Here is a 24,690-nt window from a genome sequence, read left to right as displayed (position 1 = left end):
AACTAAGCAACTTAGTTTATGACACATCTGAGAGTGTGAAGTGTAGAAAAAAAAACTGTGAGACGAAAACGGCTGTATCTTTTAGACCTTGGACAAAAGGTAAAGCACTCAGAGTTCTCTTTCATTCTCTTTCTGATGTCTGTAAACCATATAATAGTGTTACAACATGGACTTTGACATGTTGGGCTTTTCCTCATTCTACAGAAGATCAAAGATGAACAACAAACAGGAAAATAACTTTCCGCTTTCCATTATCTTGGAATAGGAAGAATACAAAACATTTTTAGAAATTTTGGATTACGACAGAGAGGAATCAAAACAGAACTGCATCACATACTGCCTTTCTGGTTTTCTGATGAATGATACCCTTGTGTCAAATTGTTATGGCATTACAAAATGTACGTTGCTCACAAGCTAATGCGATCACTCCTAAACATTCCGTGGGGGAAATACAAAACAGACATGAGTTTCTTGTACTGTACTATAGCAAACCATACCAAACTGCGTTGAGAATTTTTTGATGGATAATTTGCAAGTTGCTTGAATTCTGCAATTGTTTTGGACATCATGATGAACTCAACTAAAAAGTAAGAAAGATAAGTCTACATTTCTTACTGTGAGGTGCTGGAATAGCCACGCTCTCATTATATTTGTTGCCACTTTAGGGAAGATGCCTCTTTTCTTCTGCCTCTTCTTGTCCTGGTCATCTTCATCTCCTGTGCCTGGTGATGCTAGGCTGTTGTCAAGGCCATCTCCTATGATTTAAAAAAACAAAACAAGAGGAGTCACATTTTGAACAGAGTACAGTGGAAACCCAAGTTACAAATGACCCTATTTATGAACTTTTTAAGTTATGCACACATTTTTAGTAGAAAACCTGCCTCTAGTTATGTACGTTTCGTTATGCGAATCGTCTTAGCGCAATAATTGTCTTGTTTTTTTTTTAACTCAAGGTTACAGTTGGCTGTAAACACCCCAAAGCCCCACATAAAAAGTCGATGTCTCCTCCGGGCCGGCCCATAGAAAGCTGCTATGCTGCTGTGTGTGCAGCCGGAAGTTCCACTCCTACACACACGCTTGTTCCAATCACAATTCTTACAGTGTCTGCCTAGATTTCTGATTAATGAGGCAAAAATATTTGACTGCATGTACTGTATGAATGATACATACACAGTAAATTCTGTAGAGTAAATTTTACTCTAAAGTGAGTCTATTTGGTCCCACTCTAAATAGAGTAAAATTTACACATGGAAAAGAGTAAAATAAAAATAAAGAGGTCACTCAAGGGTTGAGGAACAAACCCACAATTTCAGGTTGGGAGACAGCCAATCTACTCCTTGAGCCAAGTAGCTCCTGCTGTGTGTTAGTATATCACTCATGTATCTGGAATCTTCGTAGCTCCAAGAGGCCAAAAACATTGTTTGGTCTCCTCTTGGATATAAGCAAACAGTAGGAGTGGCATAGCTGAGGTGGTAGTGTGGCAGTCTCCCAAGCTGAAGGTTGTGAGTTCTTTCCTCAACCTTTGACTGATTCCCTGACCCTCCCACCCCAAACTCCCCACACACACACCAATTGTTTTGCTCTCTTCCAAGTGTAAATTTTACTCTGAAACTGAAATATAAAAAAAATAAAATAAAAATAAAAATAAAAAATTACTCTTTGACCGCCAAAAACGTTAAATAACGTTTAGTAAAATCCTACGGAGGACCGCCAAAGACATTAAAAGACGTTCACTATGTTTTTTTTGTTTGTTTTTTGAAACGGGTGGAGGAAAGCCTTGGCCAGCTGTGCTGAAAGTATCAAGCAGATCTAGTTAGTATAATGCCTATTTTTGGGCACTAGATGGCAGCGATGACTCTCTTTGGACAAGATTGGGTAGGCGTCAGTAGAAGACGTGAGGCGGAGCTAGAGTGTTGAGGGGAGATGACTGAGGAAGCAAAAATGGCGACCGGTTGCAAGCAGCTCACGCTTGAGCATTTTTATCATAGACGAAAAGCATCGACCAATGCTAAAGAGCACATTGATGACGACGATGATGATGATGGTGACTCCAAGGTTGACGCCGACGTTGGAAGCGTTGACGCGGCGGCTATGACCACGTCATAAAGCCTCACCGGCTAGCGATGCTAACGCCGGAAAATGCGGAGCACAACCGAGCACTTCTGCACAGGTGGACGTTCAATCGGACGATGTGACGATGAGTACCCCGAGTCCAATGCATATTCATCGGAGGAGTGGGTACAGTCTGATCACAGAGAAGACACTGGTTATGGACTACTATGACACCATGAATGGAGCGGATAAAATGGATCAACCACCCGGTATAGGAACTGAAGGACATGAGGAAGCCAGACGTAACACCACCGTAATGTCACCGTATCATGATCCTGAGAGTAGACTTGATGGCAACATGGCCAAACACACAATGCAGTATATACTTGCTATTCCCCAGGGAAAAAAAGCCAGCAAGAAAGTGTAGCGTCTGCACGCGAAGGGGCAATCGCAGTGAAACTAATCTGTTGTGCAAATCCTGCTGCGTCCCCTTGCACGCAGGGGGGTGTTACAAAAAGAAAAACTGTATTTGAAACATCCACACAATTGGAAATAGTACCACGGTTGCACACATTTGTAAATAGTTTGCCAAATTGTTTTGTCAAATTATTACACTGTTGAATGTAAATAAACGTATTTTGCTATCAAAAAACACTTTTTCATTGTTGGTGGTAGTGTTTTACAGAAGTAAAGCACTGTTTAGGTGTTTGTGGCATCATTCATGGAAAAAAAAGGTGTCAAATTCACTAGAGTGCATGAAATAATATCGTTTCACAAAAAGCTTGATTTCTCCGTATTTTGTTTCAAAACAGAGCATTTGGGTGAAACTAACCATTTTCTATTGTCGATTACTGAAAAACGGAATAAGGTAGAAACAAACTGATGAAAGATGAGAATCCAATCTTTCATTTGGTAGTATGTGTGTTTCCATAGTCCAAACATAAAATTTTCTGTGGACCTTGAAAGATCAGTCAAAATGCTTAAATCGGCTGGCACCCACGGCATCCCTTTTCTGAAAACGTCTGGCAGTCAAAGAGTTAACTCTACAGAATTTATTGTGTACATTATTTATTGTATTGGAGCATCTCTTAAAGGGAAAGTCAACTCCAAAAAGTTTTTTACAAAAATGTGTTGTATGTGCCGCCATTAACGCATTCAAATCCAAAAAACGTGTAAATACGTTTTTGGGAGCAAAGGACAAAGTATTAAAAAACATGTTTTTATGTTTGTTTGTTTTATTATGCTAGAGCATACACATGGCTTTGATGCAGCTTCTGACATGAATGGGTGGAGCAATGGTAGTTATTACAACAAAAAAACGGCCAGCAGGTGGTAGCAGAGTATCAGAGGTCAACCATGGCCATGTTTCAACAAGCTCTTTTTGTCAGTTTTCAACAGGTTTGTGAATGATGATAAGACTTAACTATATTCTAATGCTAATTGCTCAAAATGGAAACAGATACAAATATACTTTTTTCCTAATGAAATAAGAGATTCTAATCTTTGTTTTGCTAGGTTCCATGTTTTTATAGCAATAGAGCACAATATTCTGTAGTCCTTGCAAAATCAGTCAAAATCCAGTAAAACAGCCAGGAGCAAAGGGGGTTGCTTCAGTGAAAATGGCTGGGAGTGAATGAATTAATCCAAACCTGGCATTCTTATTAATACTGTGTTTGTGGAATATGAAAGAAGCAGAAAAATCAACTCTTTTTTTTCAATCCATCTCAGGAGGTGGCCATTTTTGGATTTGATGTCAACAAAAAATAACATCAAAGTTGCTCAGGGCTCAGTTAACGACCAATCCGGGCTTACCTGTTTTCTGAGTTTGGTCATGTGATGTTCGCAAGATGAGCTGATTGTTTTTTACCTGAACCCTGAGCAACTGTGACATCATTTTTCGTCGGCAGAATGTGGTAAAATTGACGCCCCTGAGATGGTTTAAAAAAGGGTGGATTATTGCTGTTATTCATATTACACAAACACAATAAAAATCAGAAAACTGTGTTTAGATTTGTGCGGCTGCAAAGAACATACTACTGTACATACTACTGTAAAGTAATTTTTTGTGTTGATTTCCCCTATTAATTGGAAAAACTAAAATAAGATAAAACTTGATGTCTGCTCCCCCAAAAGCAGGCACACTTTTTCCAAACACAATTCCAATAGCGGCTGCCTTTTCTTTATTAACGTGGCACAAATTATTTTTTTGTGTTTAAAAGAAAGCAATTAGAAAATAGACCAAATAAAAACACCAGATGAAGATTGTTACGTTATTTTGGAAATAAACTTTTTTTTTTCAATGAAGAAATTGCTGTCCTCCCTTAAAAGATAAAGCATTATAAACAGTTGTTTTCTAAGTGTGTTATTGCTTCATAGTGAAGTATATTTTCACTTATTTTTATGTTGTACTGTATTTATTTTAAGGCACACACAGGGAATGGAACAGATTAATTTAATTTTCATTTACTTCAATAGGAAAAGAGTTACCTCAATTTATGAACATTTTAAGTTCCAAACAGGTTCAGAGAACAAATTAAATTTTTAAGTTCTAGAACCACTGTAGTGTATTAATTGTCTGGTGTTGCCTGGATTTTATACTGGTCTTGCCAAAATAAAAACGTAGTGCTGTTAAAGTTAAAGCAGTAACTCTTCATTTTAAATTATGCAAGTAATTAACTGATAAAAAACGATGAGTATGAGCGTGTGCATTGCAGTGGATCAACAAAATGTTGAAGATGTCCTCATGACATTTAATGTCAAAATAATTAACACATAACTCTTCAAATTTGGTGGGCATTTTTTTTATTTATAAAAAGCTGTTTTAATTAAGTGATTAATCATGATTAATCAAAATTCATCAGGTTTAAAAATGTAATCATTGGCTGTTCTAAAAATAAAAAAATAAAATAAAAAATAGCATATAGAGTTGGGCTGTATTATTGTGTGAATAGCAGCACAAAATACTTCCTCTCACCTCTGTTTGACTCCCCTGGACAATGGATAATGAAGAGGAGTTTGTAGTGTGGGAGCTGAATAAGACCAAGAGCTATTAATACAATCTGAGTCAGTGGCTTGACATGAAGTAATGACTGCAGGAGTTGTGTGCCCAACGTGAAATAATGAACGCTCATTCAGGCACTGTACTACATGTAATGTTATTTATATGTGACCTCTATTTGAATTGAGACTAATGATTTCCTTGGAAGAAAAAGGGTAAAACACAATAACAAAAACGAAGTCTGACCTGAGTATGAAGTACGAACCCAATAACATCAAACCCTGTCTTGTTCAAACTTGGACATGAGTTGCAAAATGAGGGTAGATGAGTTGGCGGGGCGGGGGATCGGAAATTCATCACCCTTGTGTTCACATGTGTTCAGCGAACGACGAAAGTTCCCATCCCCCATTCTTCACCCCAAGCATCACATACAACGTCTGCGTCAAGATCGTCTGCATCTTGCATCCCGCCATTAGCAGCATCCTTGTTTGATTTCAGAAGAAATCTGGCACGGATCAAGGCAGTAAGCTTCCTTGTTTCCGCCCCTGCTTGCCAGCGCTCCCCATCTCGCAGCGCAAGGAGCACACTGCTCCCTCTCTGCCATTAATTGTGCATCAGCCGAGATGATTTACTTTTAACAGTGGTGGTTATTTTTTCTTGCCCTCGGGGCAGAGTAGCCTTGAAAGCCTGCCTGGAGGGCATGTGAATAATGCATCTGAAAGACTCCTCCCCCGAGGCGGGACAGAAACCCTACTTTTCTTAAGATTTGCCCGGGCATGTCTTTTTGTTTTTAGGGATGCATCAATCAAACGCATCTATATGAACCATATTCATGAATAAATATTTCAGCTAATGAATATTGACATTAAAAAGGATGTGTTTCATGGATGGGGGGGGGGGGGGGTTGTGGGAGTTTTGACGGATGGCATCCAGCTCTGAGTCACAGGACAGATACAGATGAGACAGCCTCTGTCCTTAAGCCAATGCTGTGTTGTTGCCTGCTCCCCCCCACCCCCAGCTTTTTTATATAACAGTTGGTGTTGTTAGGTTAATTGTATGGTTTCCATCTTCACTGTAAAGAGTTGGCTGTAGAATTTACAGTAAATAACTGGCAAAAAAGGCCAGTTAATTATCGTAAAATCTAATTACTGTAAAAAAATATATATATAGTACAGCATTAATGTAAATTTTGTACAATTTATGATTGTATATAAATTACAATTAAGTAAATTTTGTACAATTTGTTACTGTACATAAATTATAGTTACTTAGAATACAGTAAGTAACTATAATTTAATTATTATAGTTAAAATAGTGAGTTATATTATTAGTTAAAATAAAATAAACAATAATAAGATATAATAAATATTAATATTAGTTCAAATAATAGTTAAACTATTATTTTACTTACTACAGTAAGTAACTCTAATTTATATACAGTAACTCTAATTTATATACAGTAAAAAAAAAATACAGTAACATGCCGCAATAGATTTTTTTCCCGTAATTAACTGCAATTTTACAATAATTGCCTACTGTTTTGCCAGTTATTTACTGTAAATTCTACAGTAAATTCTTTGATACAATTTCTGTTGACTTTTGCAAAAACTTATTGTCCCCCACACTGCTTCTGTTTTGAAGTAAATAAACTGTAATATTGTAGAATTTATAATTTACATCAATTGTAAATCCGAGCTTAGACTCCCTAGTTGTAGTGCTTTTTCGGTGTCTTAAGTAAATAAGGCAAGCTATGCCACCAAAAAAAAAGTAAATAAGGAACAAATAAAAAGAGCTAGGCTCAGACTAATTATCTCTACGTATGGCATGCCAGCCCCCACCCCTCCCCGACTTCACCCTGGTCTACCTCCTCGTCTCTGCTCGTCTCATCCCTCTTTCTTGTGCCGCAGAGAGGGGAAAGCCGCAGGGCAGATCTTCTGCTACACTAATCGCTTCTGACTGCTCCCCGGCAACTCAGCCAATCTAAGCAGTGTGTGACGGTCCAGTCTCAAAGTCGTACACCCGTGCAATTCTGCCATGCCCCCCCCCCCCCCCCCCCACCGCCTCCCATTACTCCATCTCTGCCCCCACCCTTCAGGCTGCGCTCAGCACTGCCTGCCAGTGTCTGCACGCGTGACACCGGAGGGTGGAAGTGGAGGGCTGGGCAATACTGCAGGGATGGCTGGAGTATTGCCCCGGGGCGAAGAAGAAAAACATACACAAAAAGTAGCACCCTAAGATATGAAGAAGAATCTTGCCTTTTTTGCACCCTCCCTTCTGCATTTACTGCTCTTTTTAGTGGTGATATATATATTTATGCTTTTTTATTTCAAAACTGCCTGTACAGCCTTTTTCCCTGCTAGTTTATTTATTTTACAAACCTTCCAACATTCCAAAATATTGCGACAACGTCGATTCTGCAGCATTTTTCATCCCTTTTTGCGATCAAACAGCAAAATTGGCAAAATGTAGCCAATAATAACTGTAATGTGAAGAAGACAAAGGAGAAAACACGTTTTCAACGACAATTTAAATAAAACATATCTCTCATTTTGCATCAAAATACGCTCATTTTACCAATTGATATGGGTGTGTTTTTGTTGGGTTGTTAGACAAAAATCTTGAGTTTGTAAAACAGACTAGAAGGACAAAGAGAAATACAAATTTCATTTGTTATAATGTGGCACAGCGCAACTTTCTAAACTGTTTTATACCACAGATTTAACATTACCAGTTGCTTAACTCATTCAAACCCAACAACGTATTTATACGTTTTTTATGTTTGTGTGTTTTTTTTTATGCTAGAGCATACAGAAGGCTTTGATGCAACTTCTGACTTGAAGAGTTTGCTTAAAGCAATGGTAGTTATTACAAATAATGGCCAGCAGGTAGCGGAGTATAAGAGATCAGCCAGGGCCATGGTACTCTTGCAAGCTCGTTTCAGTGTTTTCAGCATGTTTGTGAATAATGATGAAACTTGGCTATATTCTAATGCTAATTGCTGCAAAACGGAAAAAATATACAAATATACTTTTTTTCCCGATGAAAGAAGAGACTCTAATCTTTATTTTGGTAGGTTCCAAATTTTCATAGCAATAAAACTGAATATTCTGTGGACCTCGCAAAATCAGTCAAAATCCAGTAAAACAGCCGGGAGCAAAGGGGGTTGCTTCCGTGAAAACGGCTGGGAGTGAATGAGTTAATAATGATGCTCTCATGCAAAAGTAGACACAAACAGCTACAATGTGAATTTATTTTCGAGATGCAAGATCAAACACTTGACTTTGCCTTCCAGATATTTCTAGTCTGTGGTGTCTATATCTTCTTCAAGGCAGGTTGATATTATTTAACCTAGTGTAGAAGTGGTTCAGATTTCCAATTTGAGCTCTGTTTTGTTTTGTTTTTCCTCTTTTAAACACTGTTACGGTGTAACGAGTAGTCATTGGACAGTGGGTGAAAAAGACAAAGTGGGGAGCACTTAGCAGAACTGATTGCTGAACCCATTTGCATCAGTGATGCAAAGCCAGCACGCCTATCTAATGAGCTCAGCAGGTCCCTGATCCATCATCAGTGACACCACACAGCTCTTTCCCTTATTAGGCATGATGCACAGCTCCAAATGGACCAGTCTGGATTGTTTCCAAGTCTTGGGGAATACCTCTGCGATGGGATCTAAACATGATGATTAAATTTAAAGCCAAGTCAAGCAGTTTTGCACACTATAATCAGAATGGCAAGCATGGAAAACCTCTTCTAATGTAGGCCTGTACTTTTTTTTATGATAAGACTGGTACCTTATGTATGTGACTTCATACATTTTTGACTGCATGGCAAATATACATGCAAACGTACTTGTAGGCGACAAACAGACCTATAAGAAGAGTCTTTGATGATAAATATACTTTTTATTTGATCATTTTACATTAAAAAGATTATACTCAAGTAAATATCTGTTACAATCTTTGATGGAAAAAGTAGAAGCAGAAGTATAAACATGTGATTAATTGCAATTATTTATGGAAAATTGCGCAGTTAATTAGTTTTAAAAAATATATCATTTGACAGCACTACTTAAATTATACCACTATGTTTGCAAATTAAGTCATTGTTTATTTGTAAATTTTCAGATTTATTATTATCCCTGCAGTGCATGATTTCCTTTGGGCACTTTTTCCTATAATGCCACTGGGTATGCGCAATGTGTAGGCCTATGCGTAAAATGCTGCTTACTTACTTATTTTTTGAAAATAGTGGTATAATGTTGGTCAAATGTAAAAAATAAAATAAAATAAATTAAAACATGGCATTATGGTAAAAAAAAAAGCTATGTTTTTTTTTTAGTATTTAGCCTACATGTACGTTCAAACTGACTTGCAAGTATATTGAGTGTTGGACAAAAGCATAGAAACGTGACTACTAAACACTTTTTTCTTTCACTCTCCCTTTCCCTCAGTCCCACCTCCTCATCTCCTTTTTAAAACACCCACCCATCATGACAAATGCAAGACTGACATTGATTATTCCATATTGACAGTGAAGCTGTGATGTCACCGGCATGTCAGCGACCACACCATGAAACATTCCATCTCGCTTACTTCCGGCTTCTGTCTGACAGAAGAATTCCACATATGCTGTTCCTTACAATCCATTTTTCAATTCAAGTTTACAGAATCTTTTTGACCAGCCTCTCTCCCGCCTTTTGTTTTATCTCCCTCTTTGTGATGGACATTTGAAGCTTCTCCCTGTCCACCCCCAGACCTCTTCCAAACATTCCTCGGATAGCTCAGCCCCCTTAGCTGTGGTCAACCACATTAACCCTGCGGGATGAGTTATCAAAGGGAGCCCTTTGCATATCACACAGCTTACAAGGAAACAACCAAACGCTGGGAGGCCACCGAGAAGCAGGCAGCCCAGAAGCCCAACCAACAGCCACTAGTGGATAGGATCATTTTCCTGTGGTTTTAAGCCAATCGCCATTACCGCAACGCTCCCAAATGACATTGGTTGGTGTTGTCAAAACAATGAGGGAGTTACAACTCTCGCTGCACACAGGCACAATTATTGTAAAAAATGACATGTTATAAGTGTTGGTTCTAGAAAATAAATACACAGGGACTGTATTGCTTGATAGTATAAAATAGAGTTGACTCTCACAACAATAAACTCAGAATATGTGACATATTTTCGGCGTGCCTGGTTTGGGGTAGGTAAATATTTGCCAAATAAAGAAAAAGAAAGTGACTTATTGAATGACTAAAGATGAATTGAGATGTTACAAATTTGGTGCTTACGTTTGTGGATGCTGTAACACTGCCTCCACTTGATCTTACGCTTTCCAAACATGATGACATACATGCAATATTTTGGATGCAGCACACACCCATCTTTTAAAATCTCTTTTTCATCATGTTTGTGTGTGTGTGTGTATTTTTTGTGTTTTTGCTTTTGTTTGTTTTGTTTTTGCATACATTTCTTGGTTTGCTCAATACCTGCTAATGCAGATTACTGTAAAATGCAGTGACTATATATATATATATATATATATATATATATAATATATATATATATATATATATATATATATATATATATATATATATATATATATATATATATATATATATATATATATATATATATAGAATAACTGATTTATACCACATTCATATACAATGTAACTCAATATGCTAAGAGTTGAAGAGATTTAAAAGCAAGGTAAAAAAAATAAAAAATACTAAAAGAGCATACGGTACAAGAACGAGATTTTTGAAAACATGATTTTAAAAATACTTTGACAAACCTTGCATGGGTATGGGAAATTAGCATAGTTTTTGTTATGATTGGTGTCCTGTCTTGCTTGTTAGGTTTTGTTTGCACCTGTACTCATCATCCTGTTCCCTTGTGTCATCCAATCATCTCCCCCAGCCACTTGTGTCTTGTCCAGGTGTCTTTCCTTGTCTCGTCAGTTGTCTTGTATTTAGTTTCCTGGTTCAGTCTTGGTTGGATCATTGTTGCTGTCACCACTCTGGTGTTTTGTTATTACTTTGATTTTTGGTCTTTTCACAACTTTGTTGGTTTTGTTTATTTAGAGTTATCCAGTACCCCTGTTAGTGTTTTTGTTAAATAAATCGTTTTCAGCATTACATGCATCCCTGCCGTGGTTCTCCTGCCTCCCTGCATTTGGGTCCTCCAACCCCATCTTGACAGTTTTTAACCTTGATTTAAAAGCATTCACATAATTTGGTATGTTTTAAATCTTTATTCATTGACATTATTCACTGTGATGTTAAAATATACCAGCAAGAGACCGTATTATACACAAGTACAGAGGGGGGAAAATGCTGTTTAAAGGTGATTTTAGGATGTGTGTTATTCACGGGATTTTATGGTAAATTATTACATGACCGTCCATTGAATAATAAAAATCACAAAACTTAGTGAAGTAGTGTTGCTTTGTACAATACATCAGGTTGGAGCAAGGGAAATTGTCCAATTCTATTTGATTGATTACAACAAATTAATTATTATAGTATCTGCAAATTGTGTGCTCGTTGAGTAACTATGCTGCCTTCTAGTGATCGGCAGAGTATCCATGTAATATTATTCCATATCACTAGGTGGCAGCACATAGCTATTTGCATTGTTCTTTGACGAGAAATGTGTGAATGTGTCAGGTGGCGGTGATAGTGCAATTACGGCTAGCAAGACTACGGTGACAGACTGTGATGAAAAAGTATTTTTTTTAAATGAAAGATGCCTACTCTGAAATGGACCCTGGACAAAATTCAGACCCAGATGAAGGCCAAACGAGTGGAGGTCACCAGGGACGTAGCAATGAAAACCGACGCCGTTGTGCTTGGCTTGTGGTAAAAAGCTATCCAACGGTGCTATTGTCCCAACTCCCAAATAAGCTTAAAGGGGAAGTCAAAATTAAACATTTCTTGACAATTATATGTTATATGTGACCTCACTAGTCTAAACATGACGTTCTGATTATTATTGCATTTGTGTAATATGAGTTATGAAGCAAAATCCAGCCGCTTTTATCCATCTTAGTAGGCGGACATGTTGCCACATGCTGTCAACCGAAGATAACGTCACAGTTGCTCAGGGCTAGGGCAATGACCAATCACAACTCACCTGTTTTCTGAAGCTGAGCTGTGACTGGTTGTTACCTGAGACCTGAGCAACTGTGATGCCATTGTCGCTAAAGAAGTGGGAAAATGCCCGTCCTCTTATATTGATAAAAACTGCTGGATTTTGCTGCTTAACTCATATTCCACGCAATATTAACCAAAGTACCGCATTTAGACTAGTGGGTCTTCATAGAACACATTATTGAGAAAAATGAGAGAGCCCTTAAAGGGACAGTAATGTGAAAAATCTACTTTTTGGAGCTTTTAGCCCTGTTAAAATGCCAGTTCCTCACCAAAAACCTCACCGAAGTGGTGTTTTCCTCCATTTGCACCTCTATGAGAAATTCTAGGTCATTCTGCTCTCCAAGCACCAGCCCCTTCCCAACCTGAGAACACGAGTGGATGCTCACACTATGACGTCATCAGGTGTGGACCCACCACCGCACCGGCTATGCAGACTAAACACACGCCCACTTTCTCTGAGACCTCCATGCTCGCAGTATAGTGATAAAAGTTATGTCCAAATGAATTCAAAGCAATCAATTTTCCTTCACATTTGCAATGACAATTGGCCATCTTAAATTACCAGGTGTGGCTGACACTTGTGTAAACTACTATTGGAATTTCTGAACCTAACTGAATGAATGGTGTGGTGGTTAGAGCACTCACCCTGTAAGCAGGTCCCGGGTTTGCATCCTACTTGGGTTTTTTTTTTCCTTCACTCCCCCATCCACTATGATTTCTTGCGGCAAAGGAGCCATTTTGTTTAAAATGTTTATTGAAGAATTGAACATCCATCCAATTTCCAAATTTAAAGAAGACGCGGTAGCACTGCAAGGGCTGGCCGGTCTTGCTCAGAGGAGCTCAAACACAGCTCTCCAGAGTTTTGTGGCCGCAGCAGCCGGCATAGGATTAGAGGGGCGCGGCAACCACAACGGGCAGAGTCAGGGTTATACTGAACCGATCGTTTTACTTATGCGTTAGAAAAATAGACAGCAAAATACTTAATATTTCCTAAAAAATTACATCACTATGGTATCAAATGTAAGATTTAATCATTATATGCCAATACAGGGAGTCCTCAAGTTACGTCGTACGCGACCTACGTCTTTTCGACTTAACGTGCCTCGTCTGTAGCACCTTCTTTTTCGTTAATTTCCCATGTCACACCATTTTAATGTTATTTAAAGTTGTGTTGTTGTTACCTCCAGCAACGGACGTCCATCAGCAGGTCGGCTCGCCATCAGGCGTGTCACATTTACATGTAAGTTTGAATTAGCTCCGCACTGCCGTCCGTCAGCAATGAATGTCCGTGCGGAAACACAAAATATTGGTTCCGGGTCGTGCAAATATGTTTTTTAAAATTACTGTACATAAGTATTATACTGTAAGTATTTTGATGTAAATATCAACTTTAACGGGGAAGTCCGATTTAAGTCGAAATTCGGGTTACATCGCCAGCTTAGGAACCTAACTCGTAAGCCGTAACTTGACTCCCTGTAGTTAACGGTGCAAGGGCTTAAAATACCATGATATATCCCCTTTAAAGCTAGCTACCACATTGCTCAACTTGTAGCTAAGTCAAAAAAGTTGCACAATGTGGCACAGACATTAATACTTCCTGCCTGCAAAGCCATTGTAAATGAGATGCTCGGACCTGAAGCGGCTAAAGAAATAGCCTAAGTCCCTCTCTAAAGCTAGCACAATTTCCAGACTTATTAATGATATAATCTATATAGATAAATTACAATATAATTTTTTTTTTTTTTAAAAAGTAAACTCTTTATCCATTACAGAGTTTTTTGTGTGTTTGATTCTTTTGTATCATAGCCAGAAAATACAGCAGAGGCCCAGGGAGCCTCAGCAGGTCGCATCCAACCAGCCCTGCTGTAGCAACCGCAGTTCTGATCATTCCGTTCTCCTCTCTTCCTTTGTTTCATATACATAAAATGCTCTGCCCTTACATCCCCACGGGGGGTATTCTGCACCCCCATCCTCAATGTATTCTTTTCCAGGTCAAAAGGCCATGGACCTTGAGGTTTCCCCCACTGTTGTCTAAAAAAAAATCCCTAAAAGGAAAGAAACTATTCAGACACAGGCTGGCTTTTAGATAAGCAAAAAAATGTTAAAATGCTATCTCCAACAAGCATGCTTCCAATAATTTTGATGCGTAAATAATATGATTTTTAAAAGTGCTTGGTGCTATATCAAAGTAAAGATGGTGATCTGCTTCTGATTGTCTACTTAATCCTCTCAGTTTCTCTTGTCTTGCAAAGCATCCTCCTGTTGTTCTTGTCAATGCTTTGCCCATTGATGCCTGATGGGCAGCGGGTGAAAAGTTGCTTTAAACTCCATTCTAATTTTACTCCGGCCAAAGGGGAGAAAAACAAAAACAAGACATAAAACTCTTATAGCCTCCAATTAGCACAGTAGAAATCACACTAACTGCTGGCATATTAGGCCAACACAAAGGGCCACGGACAGAGAAAATGCACTGTTATGAGATCTATTTATCACTTCTAAATGAGTCGTACCAGCACACCATTGTCAGAGGTCTTCATTAATTAAGCAACTTTTAGTTTGAATACGGCCCCAGAGTTCCGATTTGTGTGAAGTGCTGCCCAGTCCAAAAAGACTCCCTCTTCTATTTTAATCGCAATGTTAAGTGTTAAAAGGCAAGCATAATATTTTATCATTGACTACATTTACATGCAGGGTTAAGGTAAAAATTAAGTTCTTGGGGATAACCTGTTTAACGCATTGAGCGGACAGAGTTACTCCCATATAACATATCCCAATCTGAACGCAATGCACGGACATCATTACACAAATAGGCGTCATTTCCGCTTTTAACGTTCTACGGTCAACAAAAGACTTTGAATTTGAATTTATTTATTTGAAAGAGACAATGCACATTAATCAACATTTTACAATGTAAATGTGCCCAAGTTAGCTAAGTCAATCTATTATTGTTATTACAGTTATATTCATGTCACTCACTACACATAATAAACTTGTAGGTCGTGTGGCAAACACACAGACTTTTATACACACATATATATGTGTGTATAACACACTGTATATGTGTGTATAATACACACTGTGACACTTTAAATAATGTGAAAATGCTGCAGAGAAAATCGATGTCTTAAAGTTAGGCTTGCTTAGCGAGTGCCAATTTAAGATGGCTGCCGCATATACAAATAATTCCTGTACTAAAAAAACAAAAAACAAGATTAGACCATGTGCAGAACACAAACCAATGTTCCGTTCAAAGGAGGTACCCCGGTCGCATTTATATAACAAAATATTAGGTTAGATAAAAGAATAACCCAGGGGTCTTATTTTGAGCACATGCGTTAACACGGCCTTTCAAAAGCCAAATATTGTCAATTTTGGGGTGTTGAAAGGGTTATTGACTACATGTAAATGTAGTCTTTCGAAAAAATGTTTTAACCAGTCCCCTTTGATGAAACAATTTGCAGTCAAAAACAGTGTTTCAAAATATTGGCCCCTGCCAACACCCCCCCCCCCACACACACACACACACACACACACACACACACACTTTCCAGCCCAGCCTTCACTGAATCATCAGAGCATATGTGAAATTCAAACTTGAAAATTCAAAGGAAACACCTTTGTGAGTATTTCGTATCTGATTTTAAACATATGCGATTAAAAACATGATTAGATAAAGTGTGTACATCAAGAAATAATCCCACTGAGTCACCTTACAGGAGGACCCGTGTTTAAGAGAGGTCACTGAAAAAGCCAAGCTTTGATATGGAGGAGGCCTGTGGGCTCTCTTACCGAGTTCACTGGTGTTGTCTCCACTCTGAGAGACGTGTCCCCCACTGGACGGTCCTGGGGTTCCGACCGATGGTGTGGAGTGGGCGTCATCCAAGTCTCTCCAGGATGCTGGGTTCTGAGAGGTCAGGGTAAGGTCCGCACACCGGGGGACAGGAGATAAGAAAATAAAGGTAAAGAAGAGAAGAGGGATGGGGGGAAATAGATGAGGAAGGTCCAGTAGGTCCAGTAAGAGGTCCATTATGCAGTTATACAAAGACAGCTGCAAAGTGCAATTAGCATTGCAAGGCAGCAAGTTAAACAGCACGTGAGAAAAATTACCATTCTGCCTTTGATGACGTAAAGGAAACACCGTCGAAAAAGTATATTTCTAGAGGATATCTGGCAATTTTGCAGCATGTGAACCATACAACGCTGTGATCGCTTATGTGAGCAGGTTTAGGGAGGAAGCCTGTATTTATTGGGAGCCTTGGCCAGGCCACTCAGACGGCTCTAAAGCCAAACCAAACAGTAGATCTCCCCCTTCAGCCTCTTTGCGTCAGCTGTTTGCCTGATGGTGATCAAATGAAGAGCTCGGCAGATGACAACAAGAAGCACGAGGACAAAAGCGCAGTGTGAAGGAGGCCTCTCCATGATGGCCTCCCTTTTCTTAGTCGACCAGAAAATAATTACAGCTCCTCTGTAAACGCAGCTAGTCAAAGAAATGCCATGTGTTTCCACATTTATCAAGCTACTGAAGGTCTTATTTCTTCACATCTCATCTATTAAAATAAGCATTCAAAAGGAGATCAGGGTTGAAAATATAAATTGTTGACATATATGGCAACACTGTTAGTTGGCACAAAAAAATCAAGCAAGTTGCCTCCTCCAAAATAATTTGTTGGGTTGTTTTTCCATACAACTTTAAGTTGGGTGGACAATACAAAGGACAACAGTTCTGTAAACTGTAAATTATTTCTTTGTTGGGAAATGTGGTAACCCAGTTTTACACAAGAGCAAAGCTTAAAATATTTCGTTGAATTGCCCAACCTAGAAGCTTGTTGCCTTGAAATTTTGAGTTCACACAACTTTTTTTTTTCACCAGTGTGTATGTATGTATTGAATAGATAATATCTCATTCTTTAGCATGTACAGAATTACACAATGTAAGCAGTGCATTTCATTTGCAGTACAAATGTGTGAAAATGTCAAACTAAACTGAACAGACTGATCACACGAAACTGTGTTCTTTAAGAATAGCACTAACAACAACAACAGCAACAAAAGGAAGATTTTTGGAGGCTAACTACAACCAGGTGCTCCTGTAACAATGAGTAAACTCCCCTCAATGTGGAGGTTGAGTTAAAGTTACCATACAGTACATATCACAGTGAGCGTTATCAGAGCCTGTGTTATCAGGTAAAACACACACCACACCAGTTAGGATTCAATTAGTACTTCTAATGGATGTATGGTGATTCACCCCTATCATTCATGTTTTCTGGCATGAACCACTTAATGGAGTTTTAAATTTGATGCTTTAATTTTGATCTCTTTTTTTGCAATGGTTAAAAATAAATATTGTATCTTGAGGAACAGCCGTGGTCTCCAACTGTATCCAAATCCTTTGCTATTTTTGAACAGATAAACAACCAGCTACCAAGATGTTGGCCTCAAATCTATTGTCAGGTGTTCGTAAAGTCACTAATAATCGATGTTCATCCCACTGTAAAAATAAAAAAATAAAAGTGAGACTAATATTTACTTTTAAAAACCTAGTAAAATTCTAAGTAAATTATACAAGGAGAGTTTGATTTTTTTTTACCAGTTTATTTATTTATTATTATTATTATTATTAGTTTATTTTTATTTTTTTAAAAGGTACTCAAGAGTTGAGGAACAAACCCACAACCTTCAAGTTGGGAAATAGCCACTCAACCACCTGAGCCATGTCACTCCTGCTGTGTATTAGTATATTGATGGTGTCAGGCGAAATCCTTGTACCTCTAAGACCTGTTTTGGTCTCATTTTGGACACACCAACTATGCAGTATAGTGGCAAACAGCAAGAGTGGCATGGCTCAGGTGGTAGAGTGACTGTCTCCCAAACTGAAGGTCATGAATTCATTCCTCAACACTTGAGTACATAAAAAAAAAATTGGTAAAATGAACTCAAAACTCTTTTTTTTCAAGTAAATATAACTTCTTCTTTTCTTTTTTCTTTTCTTTTTTACATTGTACCAAGATTACCTGCACCCTTGGGAAAGGTGATGCATGTTGCATGTGGCTTAACATTCAATGGCAACCCTGCCTCAAACACACACACACACACACACACACACACACACACACACACACACACACACAATTGTATTTTATTGTATGATGAAAAAATATATACATTTAGAACACTTCTAATATGTTTGCCAAAAGGAGTTAAGTGCACTGAGGTTTGAGGACGACGTGCAAAATACTGGGATAGGAGTGTTATTTGCTGTAAATGCCAACCCAATTATTGTGTCATAAACCTTCCAATTCATTGTGTTCTTTCATAAGGTGGACCATTGCTTGTATTTGTACCACGACACCAGAGTAAATGATGAATAAGAATAAAGAGAGAGGGATTGCTCTCTTTCTAATGCGTTAAACTCACATGATCTGCAAGGTTGGTGGAAGATCCTGACAGATCATCAAAGTCCGATTTGCAGACGTCCCGATCCTCAATGACCAAGTCGATGGGCATTTTGCCCTTCAGGCAGCTGATGTAGCGATGGCAGAAGTTATCACACAGCTCGTGCACCTATAATAAAACCAAATACCATTCTTGTATTTCTTTTTTCTCCCCACACATTTTCACACACAGGCCGTACAACAAAAAATTCTAAACATCTGCCCTTACAAAAATGGTATTTAAAATGTAACAAAAAATAGTTGGTCATCCCTTTGCAGCTTTTATGCTTTAATGGAAAAAAATAATTTATTTGAGGGTATATCATATTGTCATCCTGAAAAACATTTGTGTGGTCAGAAAATCATGGAATTGCTTGCAATTTCTTTTGCTTCCCAAAATATGTTTTGCTAAGGTAATGTTCTTCCACACCACCAAAAACATATTTCTGGGCAAGGTCAAACTGGAAAAGGTGACAAATTGAAGGAATGTCTTTGCATGTTTAAAAATTAAGATGCAAGGAGAATTGTGTATGAAATCCACCATGGTCAATCTTTGAATGATTTGTTAACTGATCAATATAAGTAAGCTACTTTAGTTTATAAATGCTCTCTGTGTTTTTAATACTAACCTTTTCTAATTCCAGGAGATGAAAACGCAGCACTTGGATGGCTTGAATCATCTAAAAGCAAACAAATAAAAAATAAAATAAATGCCGGGAAGAATCAATCAACAGGGTAGATCCTTCGGGCGCTTTATAAAACACTATGCGCGTTATGAGTAAATATTTTTAATAATTGCGCCCTAAAGGGATGTGATTGCTCCGGGCAAGCGCTGCAACGCGCTTTTTCATAGAAAGGGAAAGGCAATAGCTAGTGTACTCACCAAGTTATCCAGCTCTGGGTTCGAAGAAAATAAAGGTTTTTCTGCGCGAATCTAAAAGTGGAAAACAAGAAAATGTTAGCCAGCTGTCATGGGTGTTGCTAATAAAATCATCGCCATTTAATGCAGCAGCAATAACAATTTGCCAAACTGGACGTCTATTTATTTGCACGCTAGTACCTGTTTGGCAAACACCGCTATGTCTTCATTGAAGGAGTCAGAGGAGCACACGTCCCCGCCCGCTACTCCGGGTTCTCTGGGCGTACAAGTCGCCAGCTCGCACTTCTCGAACACCAGGGCAAGAAGCGGGAATAACGGGTGACTGCAACACAATAACGTCAAACGCCCGTTAGCACCTGTTCCAGTCAATTGCATTAACAAAAAAAACAAAAGAAGAAGCTGCCAATATAAAATCAAGTCAAATTCATTTTTACTTATTATTTTTGGCCTATTGTGATCAATATAATGGATTTTTTTTAATAAAAAGTATATTTCGATCGTCGGGAAATTACTTTTTTTTTTTTTACAATAGAATTGTTTTACTCCAAACTGAAATTGCTTGAAATCACCAAACATTTTAAGGTGTCTCATGCCAACCTTTATTGCGAGCAATGTTTTATTATTGAAAAAAGCCTACCCATAAATCTGGTCCTTGTCTCTTTTCAGCGCGTCGTTGACAGCACTGCCTATGCTGCCTGGCATGATGCTGTGCGGCGCGTGGGCCCCGTAGTGCTGCGTGGGATGCGGAGGCGGCCCGTGGTTCAGGTGGTGAACCTGGGGTATGGGCCGCGGTGCGTGAGGGTCTCCGTACATGGATGTCGGGACTCCAACTCCATCCATCCCGCTTCCGTAATGAGCCAACTCGTCGTACTTTGGTGGTAGAAGATTAGATTAATATGACTTTATTGTTAATGAATAAAACAATATTCAGGCTTTTTTCGCTCGTATATAAACGACATGATAGATTTTGTTCTTCTTCACATAATCAAACCATTGCACATAATTCAAACAAGAGTCTATATATTTTCAATGTGTCAAAGAATTGCTAAATATTAACACAAAGTATGAATAGTCATGGTGTGTTTTACTTACCCTTTGCGCCATCGTTGCGCACAATTTATAAGCGTGTTAACAAAAGTAACACTGAAGAGGAGGGATGACTGTAAAATCCAAGTCAGAAAAGTATATTCCTAATTAGTCCAGTTGGAAAGTCAGTGGAATGACAATCAATAGAAACTGATCAGAGGGAAGAAGGGATCATCATCATCTGTCCTCGTGACTAACGCACAATTTGTACACTTGATTCCTGTGGTTTTTCGGCGAGTGCAGGATTAGAGCTCATCTGTGTGCATGTGCTTGATGTGCATCTGAGCATCAGTCGCAAGTCTTGGTCAGAACGGTCGCTGACTTTCTGCCTGCAGTCGGACCTCAGTGTGCTGAGAGTGGGTTCTCATGTCCGTGCGCGCCGACACGCTCTCTGCTCGCAGATTGGTTGAGGAGCCACTTATATGAAGCCAGAACTGCTGTGTATGCTAATGACGGAACTTGGTGAAGGCTGAATTCAGACAGCCCACATTTAACATCGAGTTGATGTGACAAATAACTACAATTTCCGGTTATTGTTTTCACAATAATCGCTAACAATTATCCACTTGACAGATTGCAGATAGTGGTCAAGTCGCGATATTTGATCTGCATCTAATCACTTACAGGATTGCTGCTCTAATGAAGGGAAGAGTCGCATTTATCCTTACCTATTTTATTCCCCCCGTCCCAGAAGGTTTCACTGCCCCCACTTCTTTACAGCCTTTTAGGTGCTTTTATTTTAAAATAAGGTTTCCGGTCAGTATGATCATCAATTACTACTCAATGCTGCCGCGAAGCTCCGGACTCGAATCTGGTGGAGGAGTTTTCCAACTTTTAGGGCCTTACATATATATATATATATATATATATATATATATATAGAAAATTTTAATATTATATTATTAATGTTTGTAATAATATTCATTATTGATCATGTATGTCAAAAGCTATGCTCAGAAGTTAAAGTAACTGCAATTAGGAATTACCGGTATGAATTGTTTATCAGTTATAATAATAATGATAATCATAATAATAATATATCCTACAGCTTTACTTCAAATCAACAGGTTTATATAGTCCCTATAGACTTTTTTTGTAGGCCTCATAGGGAGACTTCAAGTATTTCTGTGATTAATGTTTGTGTTTGTTAAAAGTTTATATATAATTAGTCAGTTCAATTTCAGTTGTCTTATAATTATAAGTAAACAATAACACGCCATTTAGTACCTTGCTGTATCGAAAATAAAATATTGGTGTCCTAAATAAATGCTAAATATATTTGAATATTTGAAGTAGCTGTTTTAGATTTTGTCACCCTCTTAAAATAATTGCCTGATTAAAAAAAAAAATCCGCAAACAAAAATTATTATTTTTTTGCCTTAATCCTCTACTTATGATGCAAATGGTAAAATGTTTTGTTTTTCTGATAAATATGAAAAAATGACTTGGGGGATTATTTTAAGAAGGCGTTGATATATGTTTTAAAGAGACAGTGTGTATGAATTGTGCCATCTAGTGGGGAACTAGAAATTAATTAATTTTAAAAACCCACTATTTATTTCAATAATATGCAAATATGTATTCTATCATATTAAAGTAAATTTAAAAATAAATAAAATTGTAGGTCTAGTAGCCTAATTGCTAATTATAGGTTACGCCACATCATACAGGAGGCTGACATGTTTCACCGCCATCTTTCTGTTACAAATGCCCAAAGGAGAAGAACCTCCTGGGTTTGCTCTCCGGACGGTGGCCCCCGCGGGGCCCGGGGGTTGTGCCCTGGCGCTGCCATGGCCTGGGGGGCCCTGGGAGGTTGTGCTTGCCCTGGCAGGTGTCGAGGGCTCTCTTTTTTGGAGAAGGTTTTCATGCATGCCAGATCCACCACACCAGCATCTACCGAAACACAATCTGCTTCTTCCTCTCGTCGCTGAATCGGTGGAGGCTGATGTATGTGGATCTCACTCTATTTCATCTATCCTTCCTTCCTTTCTTCAGTCTTTCCTTTGGTCTCTTGAGGTCTCCCTAATTTGTTGGAATTTATATGCTTCTGCGGTTGGTGAACGATTCTGGTTTGTAACCCTGTGGGTAGTAGGTGGTGTCTGGTCGGTGCTGGATTTCACTTTTCTTTTTTTCTTTGATCCTTCCTCGGGTCTCCTGACAACTTCACGACTAGCGGAATTCTGAAGTCTTCGGCTTAGGTGAAGGGTATGGAATTTTTAATAGGTTTCAGGTGAATTAATGAGCACAAACTCAGACACATGCGCATATGCACACGCACACACAAGCACATATTCACGCACACACACACATATATTCACACACGCACAAAAAAGAAAAAAAAGTTAGAGCAATGATGATCACATGTTGAATGATGATTCAATTGATTACCGAATGAACAATACAGAGCTCTCTCTAAAAATAAATACATAAAAAATAATAATAATAAATAAATAAATAAATAAAATTAAATAAATAAATAAATAAATAAATAAATAAATAAATAAATAAAATAAAAATAATAATAAAAATAAATAAATAAATAAATAAAAAGGAGAAGAACTTGTAGCGCATGCGCATGTAGTTAGCTGGTGGTAGTTGCTTCCACAGCAGGGGTCTGCAAGTGGTCGCCGCTGAGTCCCGTGATTCAGGCTCCCGCCGCTTGTCTCCCTTTGTTTTGCTCTCTCTCGCTTTTGCTAGCCGCTTGTCTCCCTTTGCTTTGCTCTCTCTAGCTTTTGCTAGCCGCTCTTGTTAGCGACTCCCGCTAGTTCCAGCTAGTTGCTCTTGTTAGCCTCTCTAGATTTCTTGCTAGCTGCTCTAGCTCGCCGCTCCTGCTAGCTTCTGCTTGCTGGTTCACTCACTCCAAATAAAAATTGTTAGCATTTGGTGGTAGGCTTGTGAACGCTCTCTGAGGTACTGCGGCACATGCTTCAAAATCATTGCATTCTATTAGTTCACCACTAGATGGCACTAAATCCTACACACTGTCTCTTAAACTATCAAGCGACAAGATTTTTATTTTTTTTATTTTAACAAAAATTCCAAGTTTCTTGTATATAGTAAAATCAAAAGTGTAAATTTAACTCCCATGTTGTTAAATGTAACATTCTCCTCGAGTTTGTATAGGTCTCAACCGTTCAGAGTTAAATTTACACTTCAGGTAATGTACATTTTTAACTTTTTGGTGGAACCAATTTACAACACCAATAGTTTTATTATTTGACGAATAAGAGAGAACGTTTTTGTTATTTCCTTTTCTTTTTTTTGTGTGTGTTAATTTCTCAGAGTTTTGGTGTTACTTTTAACACTAAAACCCGAATAAGTTAGCAGAACAGAAAAACTGTGAGTTAATTGGATGCCTTAATTTTTTTGAGTTGTTGCCTTACTTTTTTTGAGTTGAAGTTTTCCAGAACTTGAACGGTTTGATTATACCCAACTTAATTTTAGTAGTAGTAAGGCCGGATTCAATCTCACGTCCTCTGCACTGGGAGGCAGACGTGCTAACCAATCAGCCACCATGGCCCCTGCTATGAGAATGTTTTTAATCATCTAACATAAATTGTTATTAATTTATTTAACGAGGTAAGACAAATGAGAACACATTACCATTTACAACAGTGGTGTCTAAACTTGTTCCTCGAGGGCCGGAGTCCTGCAGGTTTTGGATGTTTCTATTCTCTAACACACCTGAAGCTCATCAGCAAGCTCTGCATAAGCCTGATAACGATCCTGTTCATTGGAATAGTTGCGTTGGAGCAGGGGAACATCCAAAACCTGCAGCGTAAAATAAGGCTAAAATAAAATTAAAGTAAAATGAATTATGAAACATATACACAAAACATAGAACAAAACAAAATATTATATTACATACATTAAGTTTTTTTTTTGTATGTACCATATAAATTAATTTTATTTGAATATATTACCTTTTTTTAAATAGAAACAAGATTTTAATCACGAAATAGCTACATTTTATTAAGTTACAGCTAATTTATGTTTTTAAGTTATCCATACCCAAAAACTAGTATGGTTCAATTTAATCCAAAAATATTAGTACAATTTACTCTAAATGCATACAAAATTACA

At 38.1% G+C, this 24,690-nt stretch overlaps 1 protein-coding gene across 2 annotated transcripts in view; it reads right to left on the bottom strand.

Annotated features, from left to right (window-relative positions):
* meis2b (Meis homeobox 2b) overlaps positions 1 to 21,031 on the bottom strand; it is a 31,426-nt gene extending 10,395 nt beyond the window's left edge. The window contains exons 1-8 of one of the 2 annotated variants that reach the window (XM_077552163.1): positions 20,614 to 21,031; positions 20,159 to 20,391; positions 19,702 to 19,843; positions 19,525 to 19,575; positions 19,271 to 19,321; positions 18,625 to 18,771; positions 15,997 to 16,111; positions 616 to 755 (exon numbers count right to left, since the gene is read on the bottom strand). In XM_077552163.1, coding sequence (XP_077408289.1) covers positions 616 to 755; positions 15,997 to 16,111; positions 18,625 to 18,771; positions 19,271 to 19,321; positions 19,525 to 19,575; positions 19,702 to 19,843; positions 20,159 to 20,391; positions 20,614 to 20,625 — 891 coding nt within the window. In that variant the 5' untranslated portion in view covers positions 20,626 to 21,031. The remainder of the gene's footprint in view (positions 1 to 615; positions 756 to 15,996; positions 16,112 to 18,624; positions 18,772 to 19,270; positions 19,322 to 19,524; positions 19,576 to 19,701; positions 19,844 to 20,158; positions 20,392 to 20,613) is intronic. The other variant, XM_077552162.1, reaches the window with a different exon arrangement.
* Between the last annotated feature and the right edge of the window lie 3,659 nt (positions 21,032 to 24,690).

Source organism: Vanacampus margaritifer, chromosome 19 (assembly GCF_051991255.1).
Source record: "Vanacampus margaritifer isolate UIUO_Vmar chromosome 19, RoL_Vmar_1.0, whole genome shotgun sequence".
Lineage (NCBI taxonomy): Eukaryota > Metazoa > Chordata > Actinopteri > Syngnathiformes > Syngnathidae > Vanacampus > Vanacampus margaritifer.
Note: the sequence above shows the minus strand (reverse complement) of the source record. Positions and strands in the feature narration are given on the sequence as shown.